Source organism: Electrona antarctica, assembly GCF_951216825.1.
Source record: "Electrona antarctica genome assembly, chromosome: 8".
NCBI lineage: Eukaryota > Metazoa > Chordata > Actinopteri > Myctophiformes > Myctophidae > Electrona > Electrona antarctica.
Genome location: NC_136789.1, coordinates 43,289,832 through 43,307,379, shown reverse-complemented (window position 1 = coordinate 43,307,379; position 17,548 = coordinate 43,289,832). Strand labels below are relative to the sequence as shown.

Sequence of the window (17,548 nt, the reverse complement as noted above, 5' to 3'; positions counted from 1 at the left end):
GACAGCAACGAATACTACTATGCTTAAAATGACATGTCAAAAACAGGGACGCCAGGGTTAAAAATGGTTAAAGCATCTTTTCACCTTTATTGAGCCTGTTTTGCTCCATGACGTTGTACTGCATCTGCGCCGTCAGGTCTTTTGGCACCTGGGGCGGGTTGGGGGGCTGCTTCCAGCACTGCTGCTCCGCACCGCGGTCCGCCGCCTTGCTCATGAGGTTGGCCTGGATGAGCTGTGTGGTGGCGTAGGGGATGGGCTCGTAGATGTTGCCCCCCGGGCCCTCTCCTCCGGAGCCTCCGTAACACACGCCGCAGTTGTTGAAGGTCTTGAGCTCGTTGTTGAGGTTGTTCACGTCGCTGTAGATCGGCGTCTCGGATCCCAGCGAAGCCGCCTGCTTGTTTTCCAGGTGGCTTCCGTAGTTGGCTATGCAGTCGGCTGAGAAGAACACACAGCATGCATGTGATAATGAAGACAAACCACCTTCACAATGCAACCCATGCACCTGAAAATGCCTTTTCTGTTTATTAAAGAGCTGGAGGGACAGGCATTCATTGAACAAAATACTCTATAGCAGTGTTTTTTTTCAACCAGTGGTCCGCAGACCACCAGTGGTCCTTGAGGGGGTTCCAGGTGGTCCCCAGCTAAATGATGGAAAGTTGGTAACCAAATGGACCCTTATAGATCTTTAACTCTTGAGAGTTAAAGATCTATCTCAAGGATATCAAAATATCATTTCGTTTTTGGTCTGAGAGGCTAAATCTCATCAAATGTATTTGGCTCAAATGTCAAATAAATAATGGGCCTTGATATGAAAAGGGTTGAAAACCACTGCTCTATAGCAATGATAACTATCAGAATATAGAGCTTTAACATTTTCACAAAGAACCACAACATATAATTGACACTACCTTTAATGTTTACATAGTGAATACTAGTACTTAGTCCTGTACTGACCTGGCTGACTGTATGTGGTCATGTTACTGTCACTGGTGCCGTTTCCATTGTTGCAGCAGTTTATACTGCAGTCCTTGTGGTTGTTGGTGCAGGCGTTGGGCCAGTTGTCTGGCAACCACAGCTGGTTCAAAGGTTCTCCCATACCCAGAAGTCCAGGTCTACCGCAAGAACGATGAAAACAAACCGCATTAAGACAAAAAACAACATTGTCTTCATGCCTCAGTAAAATCAAAAGAGAGTGAGATGGATGCTAATGCTTTTCTGTTTTTTTTAGAAAGGTGGTGCATGCACTCCCCCTGGTGGAGGAACATTGTAAGTGAATTGGTTTCCTTGTACATTAATTTTGTTTTCATGGACCAAGACGGATAGTTTCACTTACCTCCCTGCGCTGCACACAGACTCTCCTCTCTGGTAGGCCACTGCACATATGAAAACAATACAATACACATGACACTTCACAATAGATCTCCATTAGTTTGACCCAAACAAAGAGTTCAAGGCAGAAATCCTATAAACCCTGAGTGTAGTTTATTCTTTTTTTAAAAGAGATTATGTATTTTTTTACAGCTACAATTGCTACTGCAATCTGTTGTCTTTTATGCTGAAATGTCTGTGTTGAGTCATGTTGATTCCCCAATCCCCATGCAAAACGACACCATGAAAACATCACAGAAATTAAATAATTTTGTTCCAGTACGTGCGAGCATGCAGTAAAATCAGTAAAATATTATATTATTTTTGTCTTTTGTTGATCTCTTTTTTATGTAAGGCACACGGGCTGCATTTAATATGCTGCTATACAAATAATGTTTATGATTATGATTATTACTATTACTACTAGTACTACCGGTAGTGGTAGTTAGAATGGAACATTGTAGACCTTATTACAGGTCTGTGTAATTACTAATTACACGCTCACTTTAGAATTGGACAAACAAACACAAGGTTGTCATGAATACAACAGAAAGATGATTTTTATCCAAATAAGCTTCCTCCACAGGAGGAGGAGATAACTTTGTCGCTTTTTGTTATGAATTAAAATTACACATTTATTTTGTATTTATGAATGAATTGCTTGAACTAATTGCTTGAACTAATTCCTTACACCGATACCTTGACCTGCCATCCTGTTTTTATTGTTCCATGTGAATCACGTGCTTTTATACTATGTTGTCATGTCTGCCTTGTTATGTTTTGCTGCACACCAAATCGCCCTTCTGGGACAAACACATAAATGAACCTGATTAACCTGAACATGATCCATATAGTAGGCTACATACCTGTGGGTGTAAAGGTGAAGGACGGAACTGCACAGGAGGGGGCACAAAGATAGGAAACAAAGTGAAGAAATCAATATCAGTTAAATAGATCACAGTTCCATCATACGTACTTGATAAGCCTCAGGTATAATTCATCGTACAATAGTGTTGCATGTCAAAAATAGCCGCTCTACGAGCTCACACCACGAGGCATAGCGACGCTCACACCACGAGGCATAGCGACGCTCACACCACGAGGCATAGCGACGCTCACACCACGAGGCATAGCGACGTGTTGCGAGCCTGGATGAAGTTATCACGTTGACCTTTTCTTAATCTTTCTGCATGTTGTGTTATCTCACGTGATCTCTGCTGTGTGTATCGACTTCATCGGCCAAAACATAAAGCTGACACGAAGACAAAGCTTTTTGCAACAAAGCAACATAGATGTTTACTTCTGAACGCATCGTGAATACACTCCGATCTGATCCCGATAAAAAATAAATAAAACAAATGTGGTGAGACCATCGTGACCCTGGCTCTGATACACTATGCAAACATTTAAAGGCACAGAAGTGAGGCGTGCCTGCCCTAATGCTGCGCTTTTCTTTAGACAAAGTGTCCCGGTGAAGGTTAATGGGGGTGATGGGCGGGCAGACAAAGAAGGGAGATAACGGTGATGCGGTGGTGTACAGCGGCAGGTTGACAGCCTCAGACATCCATGAACCGTCGCCACGGCGCGGTGGAGAGATGGCGGCTTACAAATGAGCTCTAAAATGTCAGCCTTTGAATGTGAGCATAATCGGTGGATGTGCCATGTGAACGTCTGATGGCCACTTGCTTTTGAGGTCTTCAAGTCACAACGGCGGAGATTACAGAGCCCGTCCTGTGTGTGACGCGGTCTGGTTATCTGTCTCGGTGCACGGCGAGACTTGATGTGCCTGTCATGAAAGAAATCTGCCTGTGATGATGTGGCGCTGTCAGAGGTTTCTATAAACTACCCACGCACGGGTCTACTGAAATTCACCTCTCTCGTATTATTCTTCCAACATGTTGTTGCTTTTCTTCTTGGTCTTTTGTTTAAATGTTCATGCAAAAAAAAAAAAAAACGCCTTTTCTTCTGCTGATGACTCAGTGTACACTAGCACTGGAGTTAATTTGTCATTTGGGAACGGGCGCCTTAAACAAGCATCTAAAATCTCATCGTTGTAAAAATGTGTAGATATCATGTACATGTACACCTGACAGGACAGGACAGGGGTTCTCAAAGTGGGATACAGAGACCCTCAAGCCTCCCTGAGGCGGGTCCAAATGGACCCTTAGGCTACAGGTCTATAAAACTAATTGTACAAATAGACCCATAAGGGTCCATTTGGTTCCACTTTTACACTTTCAGAAATATGGTTAAGTGGAAAAGTCTGATAAGCACTGATCTGTAGGCTATAATAAGCACGCACCCTTGCGGATGCCAGTGTAGCTGCTGCTCAGGCCGTTCCTCTTCTTGCGGTGACGGTAGAGCCACACGCTGAACACCATGAGGATCAGCCAGCAGGTGGCGCCGATGCCAGCAATAAAGGCCGGCTGCTTCACCACGTCTGAGATGTGTGACAGGGCGTCTCTGTCCTCAGCATGGCTGTCTATCATCACCTGGCCCGTGGAATCTAAACAATCAAACACAAAGATCAATATAACGACCGGTACAGTAGGTCACTGGTTCTCAACCCTTTTCATATCAAGGGCCATTGTTTATTTGGCATGATTTGAGCCACGGACCACCATTTAATGAGATTTAGCCTGCCAGACCCAATACTTTGAATATTTTGTTATCGTTGGATAAGATTTTGTCTACAATTTGCCTTTGGCAAACATTGGTCAAAATAACAATTCTTCCGTATATTCTCTAATTGTGTAGACTTCTTCTAATTTAAGTAATGCATTTGTTTAACAATAATTTGACTCTCAAGAGTTAAATATCTATAAGGGTCCATTTGGTTAACAACTCTCCATCATTTAGCTGGGTAGCACCTGGAACCCCTTCAAGGACCACTGGTGGTCCCCAGACCACTGGTTGAGAACCACTGATATAGGCCATTATGTTGATGTGGCAAAAATATAATAGATCAAATTGAATTCAATTTCATTATTGCCAGTCAATTAGGCTACAATAAATAAATAATCTATAAAATGGCAGAAGATAAACAACAAAAAAGTCAATTTGAAGATGCCTTGAAGGCAATATTGAAAAAGTTATTTTGCAACCACCTAACAAACAACTTTTCTGATGACTTGACCGCAGTTTGGACGTCCCAAAATAGCCGATCTACAAACTCACAACATGTCGTGTCGCGCCACATCGCGAGCTTGTAGATCTGCTTTTTTTTCCTTCTTTTTTCGCCTTTATTTGATATTTTGTATAGAGAGACAGACAGTAGGCTGACAGAAAATGGGGGAGAGAGATGGGGGAGTGACATGCAGTAAAGGCCGTCGGGATCGGGACCCACGGCACACTGCCAGGCTCGGACTACCGGCCTAGGTGACTGGACCGCTGAGCCACGGCCCAGGCCTAGATCTGCAATTTTTCCAGATTTTCTCTGGGGGAGGGAGCTTGAATCTCACCGAGTTGGAAGAAGGTCACTTGGCTCTTGACCCCGGGCCCAGCGCTGTTGCTGGCGGCTACCTCCACACTGTAGCGGATTCCTGGAGCCAGACTGGGGAGGAGCACAGAGAGGGTGGAGCCGTCCACCGATTGGTTGACGTGGTAACGACTCTCGTTACCCAGGCACCATATCTGGAGGAGGAGGAGGAGGAGGAGGAGGCATGAGGAAGGACCAGTGGTAGAAATAGTACTCAAATGTTTTACATACCGGTAAGTAGAAGTATGCGGTTACCATAGGCAGGATCGTGAGGCTAGTGAAATGCGCAAAATGATAGCCCTCCATATCTGTAGTGTAGCTTCACTCTAGGCTGTGTACTAACTCACTCTAGGCTGTGTACTAACTCACTCTAGGCTGTGTACTAACTCACTCTAGGCTGTGTACTAACTCACTCTAGGCTGTGTACTAACTCACTCTAGGCTGTGTACTAACTCACTCTAGGCTGTGTACTAACTCACTCTAGGCTGTGTACTAACTCACGGACAATACATTTTCTTAGCGCGAGCTCGGATTAATGTTGTATACGGTCCCAAATATGTGCCACGGATTATCATGTAGGCTGTTTCTACAATGGGAGGCCTGTGGAGGCTAGCAACGGAAGCTAACGGAAGCGAGAAAAAAAAGTTACCAATAATATTTATAAATATTTTGTGTTAAAAATTAGTTTTTGTGCTTTATATCTGTGTATGTCTTAATTATTGATTTTGTGTAGGTGATCTCGGCAGCATACAGAGCATCAAGGTCTGACGTCACTTTCAGTAGAGGGCGCCAGTCCACTGGTTCGTGTATTTCTTTATTTGCATTGAAATCCCCATAGGGGGATTTTACTTTGCTTCATATAAGAACTGTGTTTGAAAAATAAACCGATCATCCCTGCCTTTCTGTCAGTTAATGATGATAATGATGATTAATATTTGATACAGCCAGTTTCTGGAGAAAATGGAATTAATGTGGCCGCAAAAGCCTTGAAACTACAAGGGTATGAATTTAAGCAATGTCGCTGCTAATATACGTTACGCCCAGCTGTCAACACATTGCGTTCCTGAGATTCCTCGTTGATGTAAGCTCAGCTGGCAGTGACTCGACTCGTAGTAACCACGAAACATTAAATATCAATAAAAAAAATAAAAAAAACTTAATTAACTCCTTAACATGTCAGTTTCTGTTGTGCGACGAGCAGCTGCAGCCACCCTGCCTACCCGGAAATGTAGTCTCTGGGTTGTTTGACTCGTTTCTAGAGCTTATTGTGTTACTCTTTGGGTATATTTGTACATTTCCACCTTCAGTCGATGCTTCATAACCATATGAGTGAAAAGGCCGGGATGATCGGTTTATTTTTCAAACACAGTTCTTAGTTTAGTTTAGTTTAGTTTATTTGATCATCTTCACAGTAACAAAACAACTTATTCGTTAACACACGGTTACATAACCAAAAAAGAACTGGAGGTGATCAAAAGGAATAGGCTGAAGCTGAAAGCTTATAAATGCCTATCCTACGAACATCAAAATAAAATAAAAATCCTCACGTATCCTCACATACCCCACCCACCCCCGTGTCACCATAGAGATCCACCAGGATCACTATAAATTAATTACCATAATCATCATCATCATCATCATCATCCTCATAGGTTAAATATGTTATGTACAAATGAACTTATGATATACTGTATTTAGCCAAAAGGATATGCTTGAATAGTATCTTGAATCGAGAGATGTGTCTGCTGTGTTTCACATCCTCAGTCAAGCCATTCCATATTTTAACCCCACAGACAGAAATACACATGCTCTTCCGGGTGGTGCTAACACAAGGTTGTTGAAAGTTTAGGTCCCATCTTAACTGATATCGTCCCTCCCTATCCTTGAACAATTTTAGGATATTCACAGGAAGTTGTTTATTCCTTACTTTGTACATAATTTGTGCCGATTTAAATTCAACTAAATCTAAGAATTTCAGTGTGGAAGACTTTAAGAACAGTTCATTTGTAGGATTATAGTAACCTACCTTATGTACTATTCTTAATGCTCTTTTTTGCATTATAATTAAAGGCTGTAGGTTGCTTCTATAGGTGTTTCCCCACACCTCCACACAATATGTCAGATATGGTGATATTAGTGTGTTATATAATGTAATCAGTGACTTATAATTTAGTATATGTCTGGTTTTGCCTAGTACACCAACACTTCTAGCTAATTTAGAACGGATATATTTTATATGGGGTTTCCAACTGAATTTGTCATCTATAATCACTCCCAAAAATATGTTCTCATTAACTATTTTTATGTTTACATTGTCGATCTTTAACTCAACTGGTGAATTTGATTGTATTGATTTATTTCCAAAGATCATGAATTTTGTTTTTCCCAAGTTGAGTGATAGTTTATTTGTATCAAACCATAGTTTTAGTTTACCCAGTTCAAATGAGACCTCCTTCAACAATTGCTGAAGGTTCTCCCCAGCACAGAAGATGTTAGTGTCATCGGCAAAGACAACATACTTCAAGATACTTGAAACTTTACATATGTCGTTTATGTATAGTATAAATAATTTAGGACCTAAAATTGAACCTTGCGGTACCCCACAGTTAATGGGTGAGCAACTAGACTTATGCTCCCCTATCTGTACGTATTGTTGTCTGTTTTTTATGTAACTCTTAACCCAATTAAGCCCTACCCCTCTAATCCCATATTTTTCTATTTTTTGCAGTAATATGTCATGGTCTATTGTATCAAATGCCTTTTTTAAGTCAATAAAGATACCAAGGGCATATTTATTACTGTCGATTGATGTAGTTAATTCTTCAATTAGCTCAATCAGTGCCATTGTAGTTGACCGGCCAGATCTAAATCCATATTGACTCTCCATAAGAATATTGTGTTTATCTATAAAACTGTCCAACCTTGCAGAGAATATTTTTTCCAGAATTTTTGAAATTTGAGACAGCAGGGATATGGGCCTATAGTTGGTGAAGCAATGTTTATCACCAGCTTTGTAAACTGGGATAACCTTGGCCGTTTTCATTTGGGTGGGGAAAAAACCTGTTTTGAGAGATAGATTGCAGATATGTGCTAAGGGGTCTGCCACAGCACAAATAACCTTCTTCAAAACTGCCATGTTAATACCATCTCCATCTGTAGATGTTTTGTTGTTTAACTTGTGGACAATATCTAGTATTTCCTGTTTGTCTGTGTTGTGTAGGAAGATTGAGGCAGGATTTCTTTCATCATGCAGTTGAGCAACACCACCTCCTAGGGGTGGTTTTATTTCGGCAGCCAGATTTGGACCCACACTCACAAAGAAGTTATTAAACTCCTCCACCACCTCATTCATGTTGTTGATTATTCTATCGTTATCAATAAAGTGATCTGTGTAGTTGGGGTTTGATCTATTTTTAATAATTGAATTTAATATATTCCATGTGCCCTTAATATTATTTTTATTATTTTCAAATAGTTTATTATAGTACTCTTTCTTACCTCTTCTAATAATATCCATTAATTTATTTTTATATATTTTATATTTAGTTTCATTATCTATGGTTCTATGTTTCATGAAGTCTCTATATAGTTTATTCTTTTTTTTACAAGCATTAACCAAACCCCTAGTCATCCACGGCTTGTCTACAGTTTTATTATTTTTTCTATATTCGAGTATTGGACAGTTTCTATCATATAATAATAGGAATTCTTCTAAAAAATTATCATAAGCTACATCGACATCCTCAGCTTCATATACATGCTTCCAGTCTTGGGATGCTAAGTCTCTCTGGAATGTATTTAGAGCTTCCTCTGTTCTCACTCTTTTATATGACGTTGTTATGTGTTCTTTCTTCTTCATGTTGTGGTCACAGTTATAGATCGCAAAGACCGGCAGATGGTCACTAATGTCGTTCATTAGTATGCCGCTCACTATATTGTTCTCCATATTATTAGTAAATATATTATCTAATATAGTAGCTGAGTGTGTAGTTATTCTAGTCGGTTTTGTTATAACGGGATATAAACTCATGCTATACATTGCAGCCATGAATTCATCAATTAATGCATTATGTTTCGGGTTCAAAAGGTCAAGGTTAAAATCCCCACAGATATAGGCGACCTTATGCTCGATCCTTGCAAACGTCCCCTCCATAAAGCACTTGAAGGCCTCGATGCTATTATCTGGAGCTCTGTAAACACAGCTGACAATGATGTTTCTCTTTTTTTCCATGGAGATCTCTACAGTGACACATTCACATACATCATCAACAGCAGCAGTCATGCTATTTACAATATTATATTTTAATCTATTGTCTACATATAGAGCAGTCCCCCCTCCAACTTTATTTGATCGGTTTATAAAATTGAGGTTGTAACCCTCCATCTCAAAGTCCACCCCCCTCTCCAGGCTGAGCCAAGTTTCAGAAATAGCAATTATATTGAATGGTGTGCTAAACTGTCTCAGGTATTCTTTAATATTATTAAAGTTAGCATAAAGACTCCTGCTGTTGAAGTGTATGACTGATATACCATGATCACATTTTATATTGTTATTAAACTGAACCTCTGATAAGTAACAGCAGTTGTCGTTTACATTCATAAAGAAGTTACTCTCAGGATCAATGTCTCGGTTCATATCATGCATGTTGAAACGTTAGGGCAAGCAGAGTCATATAGTGCCAGCCCAGCGGCGGCATGTAATGTGCACGAGCCGGCACGCACAGCGCTGCAATGCGCACATACACACACACACACACACACACACACACACACACACACACACACACACACTCTGCACAGCCACGCACGCATACACACAGAGAGAGAGAGATAGAGAGAGAGCGAGAGAGAGAGAGAGAGAGACCCAGGGAGAGAGAGAGACCCAGGGAGAGAAAGAGAGACCCAGAGAGAGAGAGAGCGCGCCAGAGATAGAGAGAGAGAGATCTAAAATCCCCCTATGGCGATTTCAATGCAAATAAAAATAATTATTGCTAACAAATAATTTTATAAAATAATCAATCTATACTTATTTTGGGTCATTATAGGCATTAATGTCAGAAAATGTCAAAAGATTCTTTTTTATTAGTGAAAATACTAATAGCTGATCCACAATCTTATTGAAATCGCCTATTTTCACTATGTTTGCATGACACCGTTGTGCGAAGTATAAAATAGGTTTCAGGGACCTTTTCAATTACTTGAAAAAGTAATCGGTAGAATCATCGCAAGAAAGAAAGAAAATAGTCAATAGTTGCAGCCATATTCACCATGACAGCAGAGAAAAAAACAAAAACAGCCATAAAGACACATTAAGATACATTTGACTGCGTCTTCAGTGAAATATCACCCTCAGTTGGATAAATGGCAATGCGATTCATCAAGCTCTCCCCTTTACTGGGACACCCATAATTCAGACGTGAGTAGGAGGCAGCAGGAGCTCGATAATGTTCGCTCCATTTCTACCAGCCCAGCCTTCCAGTGGTGGAAAAACTTACTTAAGTAAAAGTATCAATACTGCAATGTAGAAATAGTTCACTTTACTTTACTGGAAGTAAAAGATCAGAAGAATTCAACAAAGAAACAAGAAAGTGCTCATTATGCAGAATGTACCATTTCACAAGTTTTAAAATGCATACAAATCTTTTGATAATAGTAGATTCACAAGCTCACAATGCGTTGCGACTAGTTGCGACGCATTGTGAACGTGTACATTGTCTATTTTCAAATGGCCGAAATGTATATAGGGCTGAAGTGGTTAATGTATGTTTAGTAATAATAATAATAATAATAATCCAAATCTAAAACGTAACTAGTAGCTGAAGTTTTCAAATAAATGCAGTGGAGTAAAAGTATAATATGTGCCTCTGAGATGTAGTGGAGTAGAAGTAAAAGTACTGAAAATTGGAAAAACTCAAAAAAGTACAGTACAGTAGTGCCTTCTTACCTTGTACTCCTGAACCACTCCATTGTGGTCTTCTTCCGGAGGTGGTTTCCAAGCAACCACAATGGCGGTCCCATTGGCATCACTCTTTGTCACTGTAACACCCTGCGGGGCTCTCCCCGGGGCTGAGAGAGAGCAGCAAACACACACACAGACACACAGACAGACAGACATGCAGACAGACAGAGAGACATGCAGACAGACAGAGAGAGAAAAAACAAACTTATTTAACCCATTTAGGCCCGACGTCGAAATAAAAAAAACGTTCGCTCTGAAAGAATATTCAAAGATTTGTGCCGCATTTTTACGATTTTTCAAAAATAGCAGACCTACAAGCTTGTAGCGCGCCACTCGGTGGCGCGCTATGAGCTTGTAGATCTGCTATTTTTCAATAGCTAAAGTATAACATAATGCTTAGTTAGTCTAGAATGGGTTAAGAACCAGGGACGCGCCTGTGTCATTTTCAGTGTTTAACCACGTTAACCATCATTTTATACTTTACCTATTGAAAAATAGCAGATCTACAAGCTCAAAGCGTGGGCACTGGGTGCCGCATCATTTTTATCGTGAAAACATGTTCAAATCTTTGAATATTATTCTTTCACAGTGAACATTTTTTACTTTTAAATATTTCAATCAATCAATCAATCAATCAAACTGGTGGACGGGTTTCTGAACTGCCCACAGCTCTCCTATGAGACACAGACTGAGTAGTTTTATTTTTATTTTATCACGATCATTAGTGTGGACCAATAATATGAAGATAGGTTGGAAAGTGCTGCAGTGGTCCTTTAATGGGTTAAACCTGGATATGTCCCAGCAGGTATGCTCTCTGTCTCGTGTCAGCTTTCTACGCGGCATGAAAAGGACTTTAATCTAAATAACTTCCGGTGTGATTTGTTCCAACACAGCATTCACATTCACATTCTTGTACCCTTGCATGCTGAATGCATGTGGATTGTGTCCGCCGGATATCGATTCTATCCGTGCAATTTACACAGCAGTGGTTCTCAAACATTGTCACATCAAGGACGGCCCAAATTGATGTACTGGGCCAGTAGGGACCGACCCGCATGATCGCATCTGAAGGATGTTGTGCCAGGGACCCCATGACAGAAAATTGTTTGAGATTTCTCAATATTGTTCGAAAATAGCAGATCACAAACTCACAATGTGTCGCACCGCAACATGTTGTGAGATAGGCTCTTGTAGATGGGCTATTTTTGAATAGTCAAATTATAAATAGTGAAAGTGATTAAGTTATTTTGATGCTATATTAACTGATTTATCTGGGGACCCGCCCCGGTGGAACCACCTCAAGGACCCCTGGCTAGCGGTCCACGGACCACAGGCAACCACTGAATTATGGTAAATGGTGGATTTATATAGCCACTTTATCCAATGTGCTTTACATAGATTGTGCATTACATTCACCAATTCACACACATTCACCATACACCGATGGCGGAGGAAACCATGCAAGGCACCAACCTGCACATCAGGAGCAATTTGGGGTTCAGAGTCTTTCTCAAGGACACTTGGACACTGTAACTCTGGGGGAGCCCGGGTTCAAGCTGGGAACCTCACGGTTTCCATCCAGCTGTTCTACCGGCCACTCTACCCCTACGGTATTCAGTGCAACATGCATCTCCTCTCAAATGTTCATGTTCATAGTTAAAAAGGTGAGGAAAAGGTGAATGTGTCCCATTGTTTGTTGTATATGGATTTTTAGCCCGGGCTTGACCTTTGAGATAAGTATGAATGTCATGTCTCATGCAGCTGGTTGCTGAGGAGATAGCACCACTGGTGACCCCTAGGTGGCAACATTACTCCAATAGTTCTGAACTTATAACATTTCATACCAATAGACCAGTGGTGGGGAAAAAGTACTCAATTGTTTTACTTAAGTAAAAGTATCAATACTGCAATGTGGAACTATTCTGTTACAAGTAAAAGTCTGGAATTCAAATAGTACTTGAGTAAAAGTACAAAAGTATTGGCATCAAAATGTACTTAAAGTACCAAAAGTTAAAATTACTCATTATGCAGAATGTCCCATTTCAATAGCAAAAAAGGGAAAATAGCAGATCTACAAGCTGACAATGCGTCGCAAGCTTGTATATCGGCTATTTTCAAATGGCCGAAAAGTATAGGGCTGAAGTGGTTAATGTATGTTTTGCTAGTAACTAAAGTTTTCAAATAAATGTAGTGGAGTAAAAGTACAACATTTGAGATGTAGGTTAGTAGAAGAAAAGTAACAGAAAATTGGAAAGACTCCAGTGAAGCACAAGTGCCTCAAAAGTCTACTTAAGTACTGTACTTGAGCAAATTAACTTAGTTACTTCAGAGCACTGCATAATACTGACTCACGTTCGTCCAGCGTCTGGGCCAGCTTCACCTCGCTGTCGGCCCCTTGGAACTCGTCGAAGAAGGGACGCACTTTGAACTGGTAGGTGGAGCCCTTGTTCAGCTGAGTGACCAGCGCCCCATCCTCCCCACCGGACGTATGCATCACGTCCAGAACACTCCACTGGCCTCCTCCGGCTGCAGGCTCAGCAGACAGCAGCCTGTACATCACCTTGAAGCCCTGGATGTATGGAGACTGCTGCTCCACCTTGGTGAGATAGAAAGAGACACACACAGGCATATATACTAAATATAGTTATACAGCAGACAGCAGCCTGTATATCACCTTGAAGCCCTGGATGTATGGAGACTGCTGCTCCACCTTGGTGAGATAGAGAGAGACACACACAGGCATATATATATATACTAAATATAGTTATACAGCAGCCTGTACATCACCTTGAAGCCCTGGATGTACAGTATGGAGAGTGCTGCTCCACCTTGGTGAGATAGAAAGAGACACACAGGCATATATATATATATACTAAATATAGTTATACAGCAGACAGCAGCCTGTACAGTATATCACCTTGAAGCCCTGGATGTACAGTATGGAGACTGCTGCTCCACCTTGGTGAGATAGAGAGAGACACACAGGCATATACTAAATATAGTTATATACACTATACAGCACTGTTTCCCGAAACACTGGGTCGATCGGGACCTATTTCAACAACATTAGCAAAAAAGCAAAGATTTCCATGAATTCAAAACAAATTTCATGATTTTTTTCCCCCAGTAATAACATTAAAAAAATGAAAGAGACATCAACGAAATTAGAAAACAAATGTTTAAAAAGTAGTGAAATTACCGATGTGATGCATTATGAGCTTGTAGATCTGCTATTTTCACTAGTTTGGGTAAATGGAATGGAATGAGTGTGACTGAAAAAGTGCACATTTAATGTCACGGTTGACAATATATTAAGGGTTATAAAGACCCGGGGCGACATGGAGGGACTCTGTGTGTTAAAACGCCACACTGTTAGGAGGTTGTCACCAGTCCCCTAGCCTCGGTACCAGACTGTTAGGAGGTTGTCACCAGTCCCCTAGCCTCGGTACCAGACTGTTAGGAGGTTGTCACCAGTCCCCTAGCCTCGGTACCAGACTGTTAGGAGGTTGTCACCAGTCCCCTAGCCTCGGTACCAGGCTGTTAGGAGGTTGTCACCAGTCCCCTAGCCTCGGTACCAGACTGTTAGGAGGTTGTCACCAGTCCCCTAGCCTCGGTACCAGACTGTTAGGAGGTTGTCACCAGTCCCCTAGCCTCGGTACCAGACTGTTAGGAGGTTGTCACCAGTCCCCTAGCCTCGGTACCAGGCTGTTAGGAGGTTGTCACCAGTCCCCTAGCCTCGGTACCAGGCCACTGTTAGGGGGTTGTCACCCGTCCCCTAGCCTCGGTACCAGGCTTTCATTTTCGTTGGTGCAAAAAATGAAAGCGTGGAGGAACGCATTGGCCGCTCTGGTCTAGAAGTGGGAGTCAACCTTTCCGGGTGGGCGTCGCTCCAAATGATGTGACGTGGCGGTGCACTAGGGGGGGAGAGGAGGGGCCGGGGGTGACTGAGAGATCGGTGAGATCCAATCAGGGCGTGCCCCGACACGCCCCTCTAGACCAGAAACCTAACACATTAGCTCAGGCAACCAGTCCCCTAAACTGCTGACAGTGAACGTCCTCCAGGAAAGATCGTTAAACCTGTGTTAAGCATATATACTTAGGGGGTCCCCCAGGGGTCTATACTTGGTCTCCCTGCTTTTTACCCTTCTACACCAGATGGTAAATGGTGCATTTATATGGCGCTTTTATCCAAAGCGCTTTACATAGTGTGCATTAATTACATTCACCCATTTATACTCACACATTCATACACCGATGGCGGAGGAAACCATGCAAGGCACCAACCTGCACATCAGGAGCAATTAGGTGTTCAGCGTCTTTCTCAAGGACACTTTGACACTTATCTCTGGGGGAGCCTGGGATCGAGCTGGCAACCTCACGGTTCCCATCCGGCTGCTCTTCCGGCAACTCTAACCCTGAGCCACTGCCGCCCAAGGTCTCCCAACGTTCGCCCCCAGAATATGGATACAAGGATTGATGTTGTCAACCCCCCCCCCCCACCCCGGAGCCTTCGGGGAGATATAGATTTGCATCTTCTTGTATATCACAGATCTCGTAGCAGAGCAGACAGCATTTATGAGGTCATTATTGCTTCCTCTGAGCATGGTGGTTGCTAATAGCTATTAAAGTCACATTAAACAGTCCCTTGAAAAAAACACAAAGCACACAAATCTTGCCTTCAGGATGCCTTATAAGAACATTAGTATTGACTAGTTTATGTGGCCGTAACAAAACGTGTGTGTACGAGTGTACCCTTTGTGAATGGATTTACTGCGCAGAGGATCTGCGAACTTGATGTTTATACAAAGGAAGCAGTATATTTTCATATAAGCAGACTCTCATAAACTATTCACACCTCGGCTATTTGTGTATTGTATTGTTCTACCCCTGAACATGAATATAATCAACTCATTCATCAGTAAGCAACGTATAGTACAGTATATTGTCCTTAGATGAAGGTGAGATGAGAAATGTCTTAGAATGTATCCGTTTTCTATATCCTGAATGGATAAATAAATGAATGCACACATACTGTGCACGCACACACGCACACGCACACACACATAAAACTCACAGGTGGTCTTGATTAGAGCAAAACACCCACATTCTGTATATACAGCATAAACATGGTTTACTGTAAGTGTGACTTTTATATGACTATTAATTTACAATCATACCACACACACACACACACACACACACACACACACACACACACACACACACACACACACACACACACACACACACACACACACACACACACACACACACACACACACACACAACACAGTTTACTTTACCCCCCATGGTGTGCCTATTTTGGGAAAGTCATTACAGGCTAAATGAAAATCTTTTGCAAAATGCAAATCTTTTCGTTGTACAACCAAGCATAATAGGGCTTACATAATGTAGGAGGATTTTAGCCTCGCGTAGCGATACTAATATTACTGCGTGGATATTAGCCTCGTCCGTGTCAGTGTTAGATTTTTTTTCACAATGTCCCGCCTCATATTTGCATACTGGGCCCTGGTTGCATATACTGGGTTGGCTCGTCACCGTTCGGCCTTGAAGTCCTCCCACAATTGAGAGGGGCCAGACTTAATCTGCCTGGGGCAATATGCATTGCAAAGGCAGGTGAAGGCTGGCTACGCGAGGCTAGGAGGATATGGTATACGGTGGGGACAGGGTGTGTATTTCTTACCATCCATTGTAGCCTGACAGCAGAGGAGGACAGGATGGTTGGGCTGTGCAGATGGACCACCACGTCTCCCAGCTCCCTCTGGATGTGACGGTGGTCCACTCCCTGGATGGTAGGAGGGCTGTCTGTAGTGTTGGTACAGAGGTTAGAGTCAGAGGTTAAACCCTTTAAGACCCCAGACCAGATTCTACTAAATTACTTCTAAGTTCGGTTTTCTGGAAAAAAAACTATGTTTCTAGTGTCAGTGGTTCTCAAACTCTTTTCATGTCAATGACTCATAAAAAGTATTATTGGTCGCCGACCGATCTCAAAATATTTTGTTCCGGGGACCGTCCCCAGAAGCAAATATTTGAGTTAAAAACGTCCGCTGTGAAAGAGTAATATATTCAAAGATTTGCACCCATTTTTTAAAATGTTCAATAGCTAAAGTATAAAATAATGGTTCAAGTGGTTAAAATGTAAAGCGACACAGATGCGACGTTCCAGGTCTTAATATGGGTTAAAACAACAAAATTGAGTGCACGGACAGTCGGACACCACACAAAAATAACGCTATGGTCCTTCCTGAGGCTTTTTTGCTGTCTCTCTCTCTCTCTCTCTCTCTCTCTCTCCTGCCTTTCTCCCACTGTCGAAGATAGTGTCAAAAATAAAGCAGAAATGCTGAAATTATATTAAAAAGCAAACAAATAAAGAAAATCCCAGCAAGGATGAGACAGCCCTGGTGTCTCAGCGTGATGTGTGGGCCCATTTTCTTTTTACCCACACCCTCCCTCATTTTTTTAATGATTTCAACTCTCGAACCGCCTGTCCCAAACCAACAAATCATTATTCTAATCAACACCTCTAATTAAAGACATACAGTACAGTATTTTCATTGGAGAAATATGAAGCTTGTAGTTCACAAGACAATTGGCAGGCGAGTCCTGACCTTACAGTGGCAACAACAACAGATTTAAATCACCAAAATGAACAGGGCTACATGTAGTCAAAATAATCAATACATACATCATTTGATTCTGTATTTTGTATGTAAACCCAAAGC

The 17,548-nt window shown here is 41.7% G+C and overlaps 1 protein-coding gene across 3 annotated transcripts in view; it reads right to left on the bottom strand.

Moving 5' to 3' along the window:
* Window positions 1-17,548, bottom strand: part of LOC306928396 (roundabout homolog 1-like) — a 177,236-nt gene that overhangs the window by 19,528 nt on the left and 140,160 nt on the right. For all 3 annotated transcript variants that reach the window (XM_079508452.1, XM_079508454.1, XM_079508453.1), the window contains 9 exons: window positions 16,510-16,631; window positions 13,158-13,401; window positions 10,791-10,912; window positions 4,830-5,001; window positions 3,671-3,874; window positions 2,235-2,261; window positions 1,334-1,373; window positions 955-1,112; window positions 85-435 (listed from right to left, as the gene is read on the bottom strand). In XM_079508452.1, coding sequence (XP_079364578.1) covers window positions 85-435; window positions 955-1,112; window positions 1,334-1,373; window positions 2,235-2,261; window positions 3,671-3,874; window positions 4,830-5,001; window positions 10,791-10,912; window positions 13,158-13,401; window positions 16,510-16,631 — 1,440 coding nt within the window. The remainder of the gene's footprint in view (window positions 1-84; window positions 436-954; window positions 1,113-1,333; window positions 1,374-2,234; window positions 2,262-3,670; window positions 3,875-4,829; window positions 5,002-10,790; window positions 10,913-13,157; window positions 13,402-16,509; window positions 16,632-17,548) is intronic.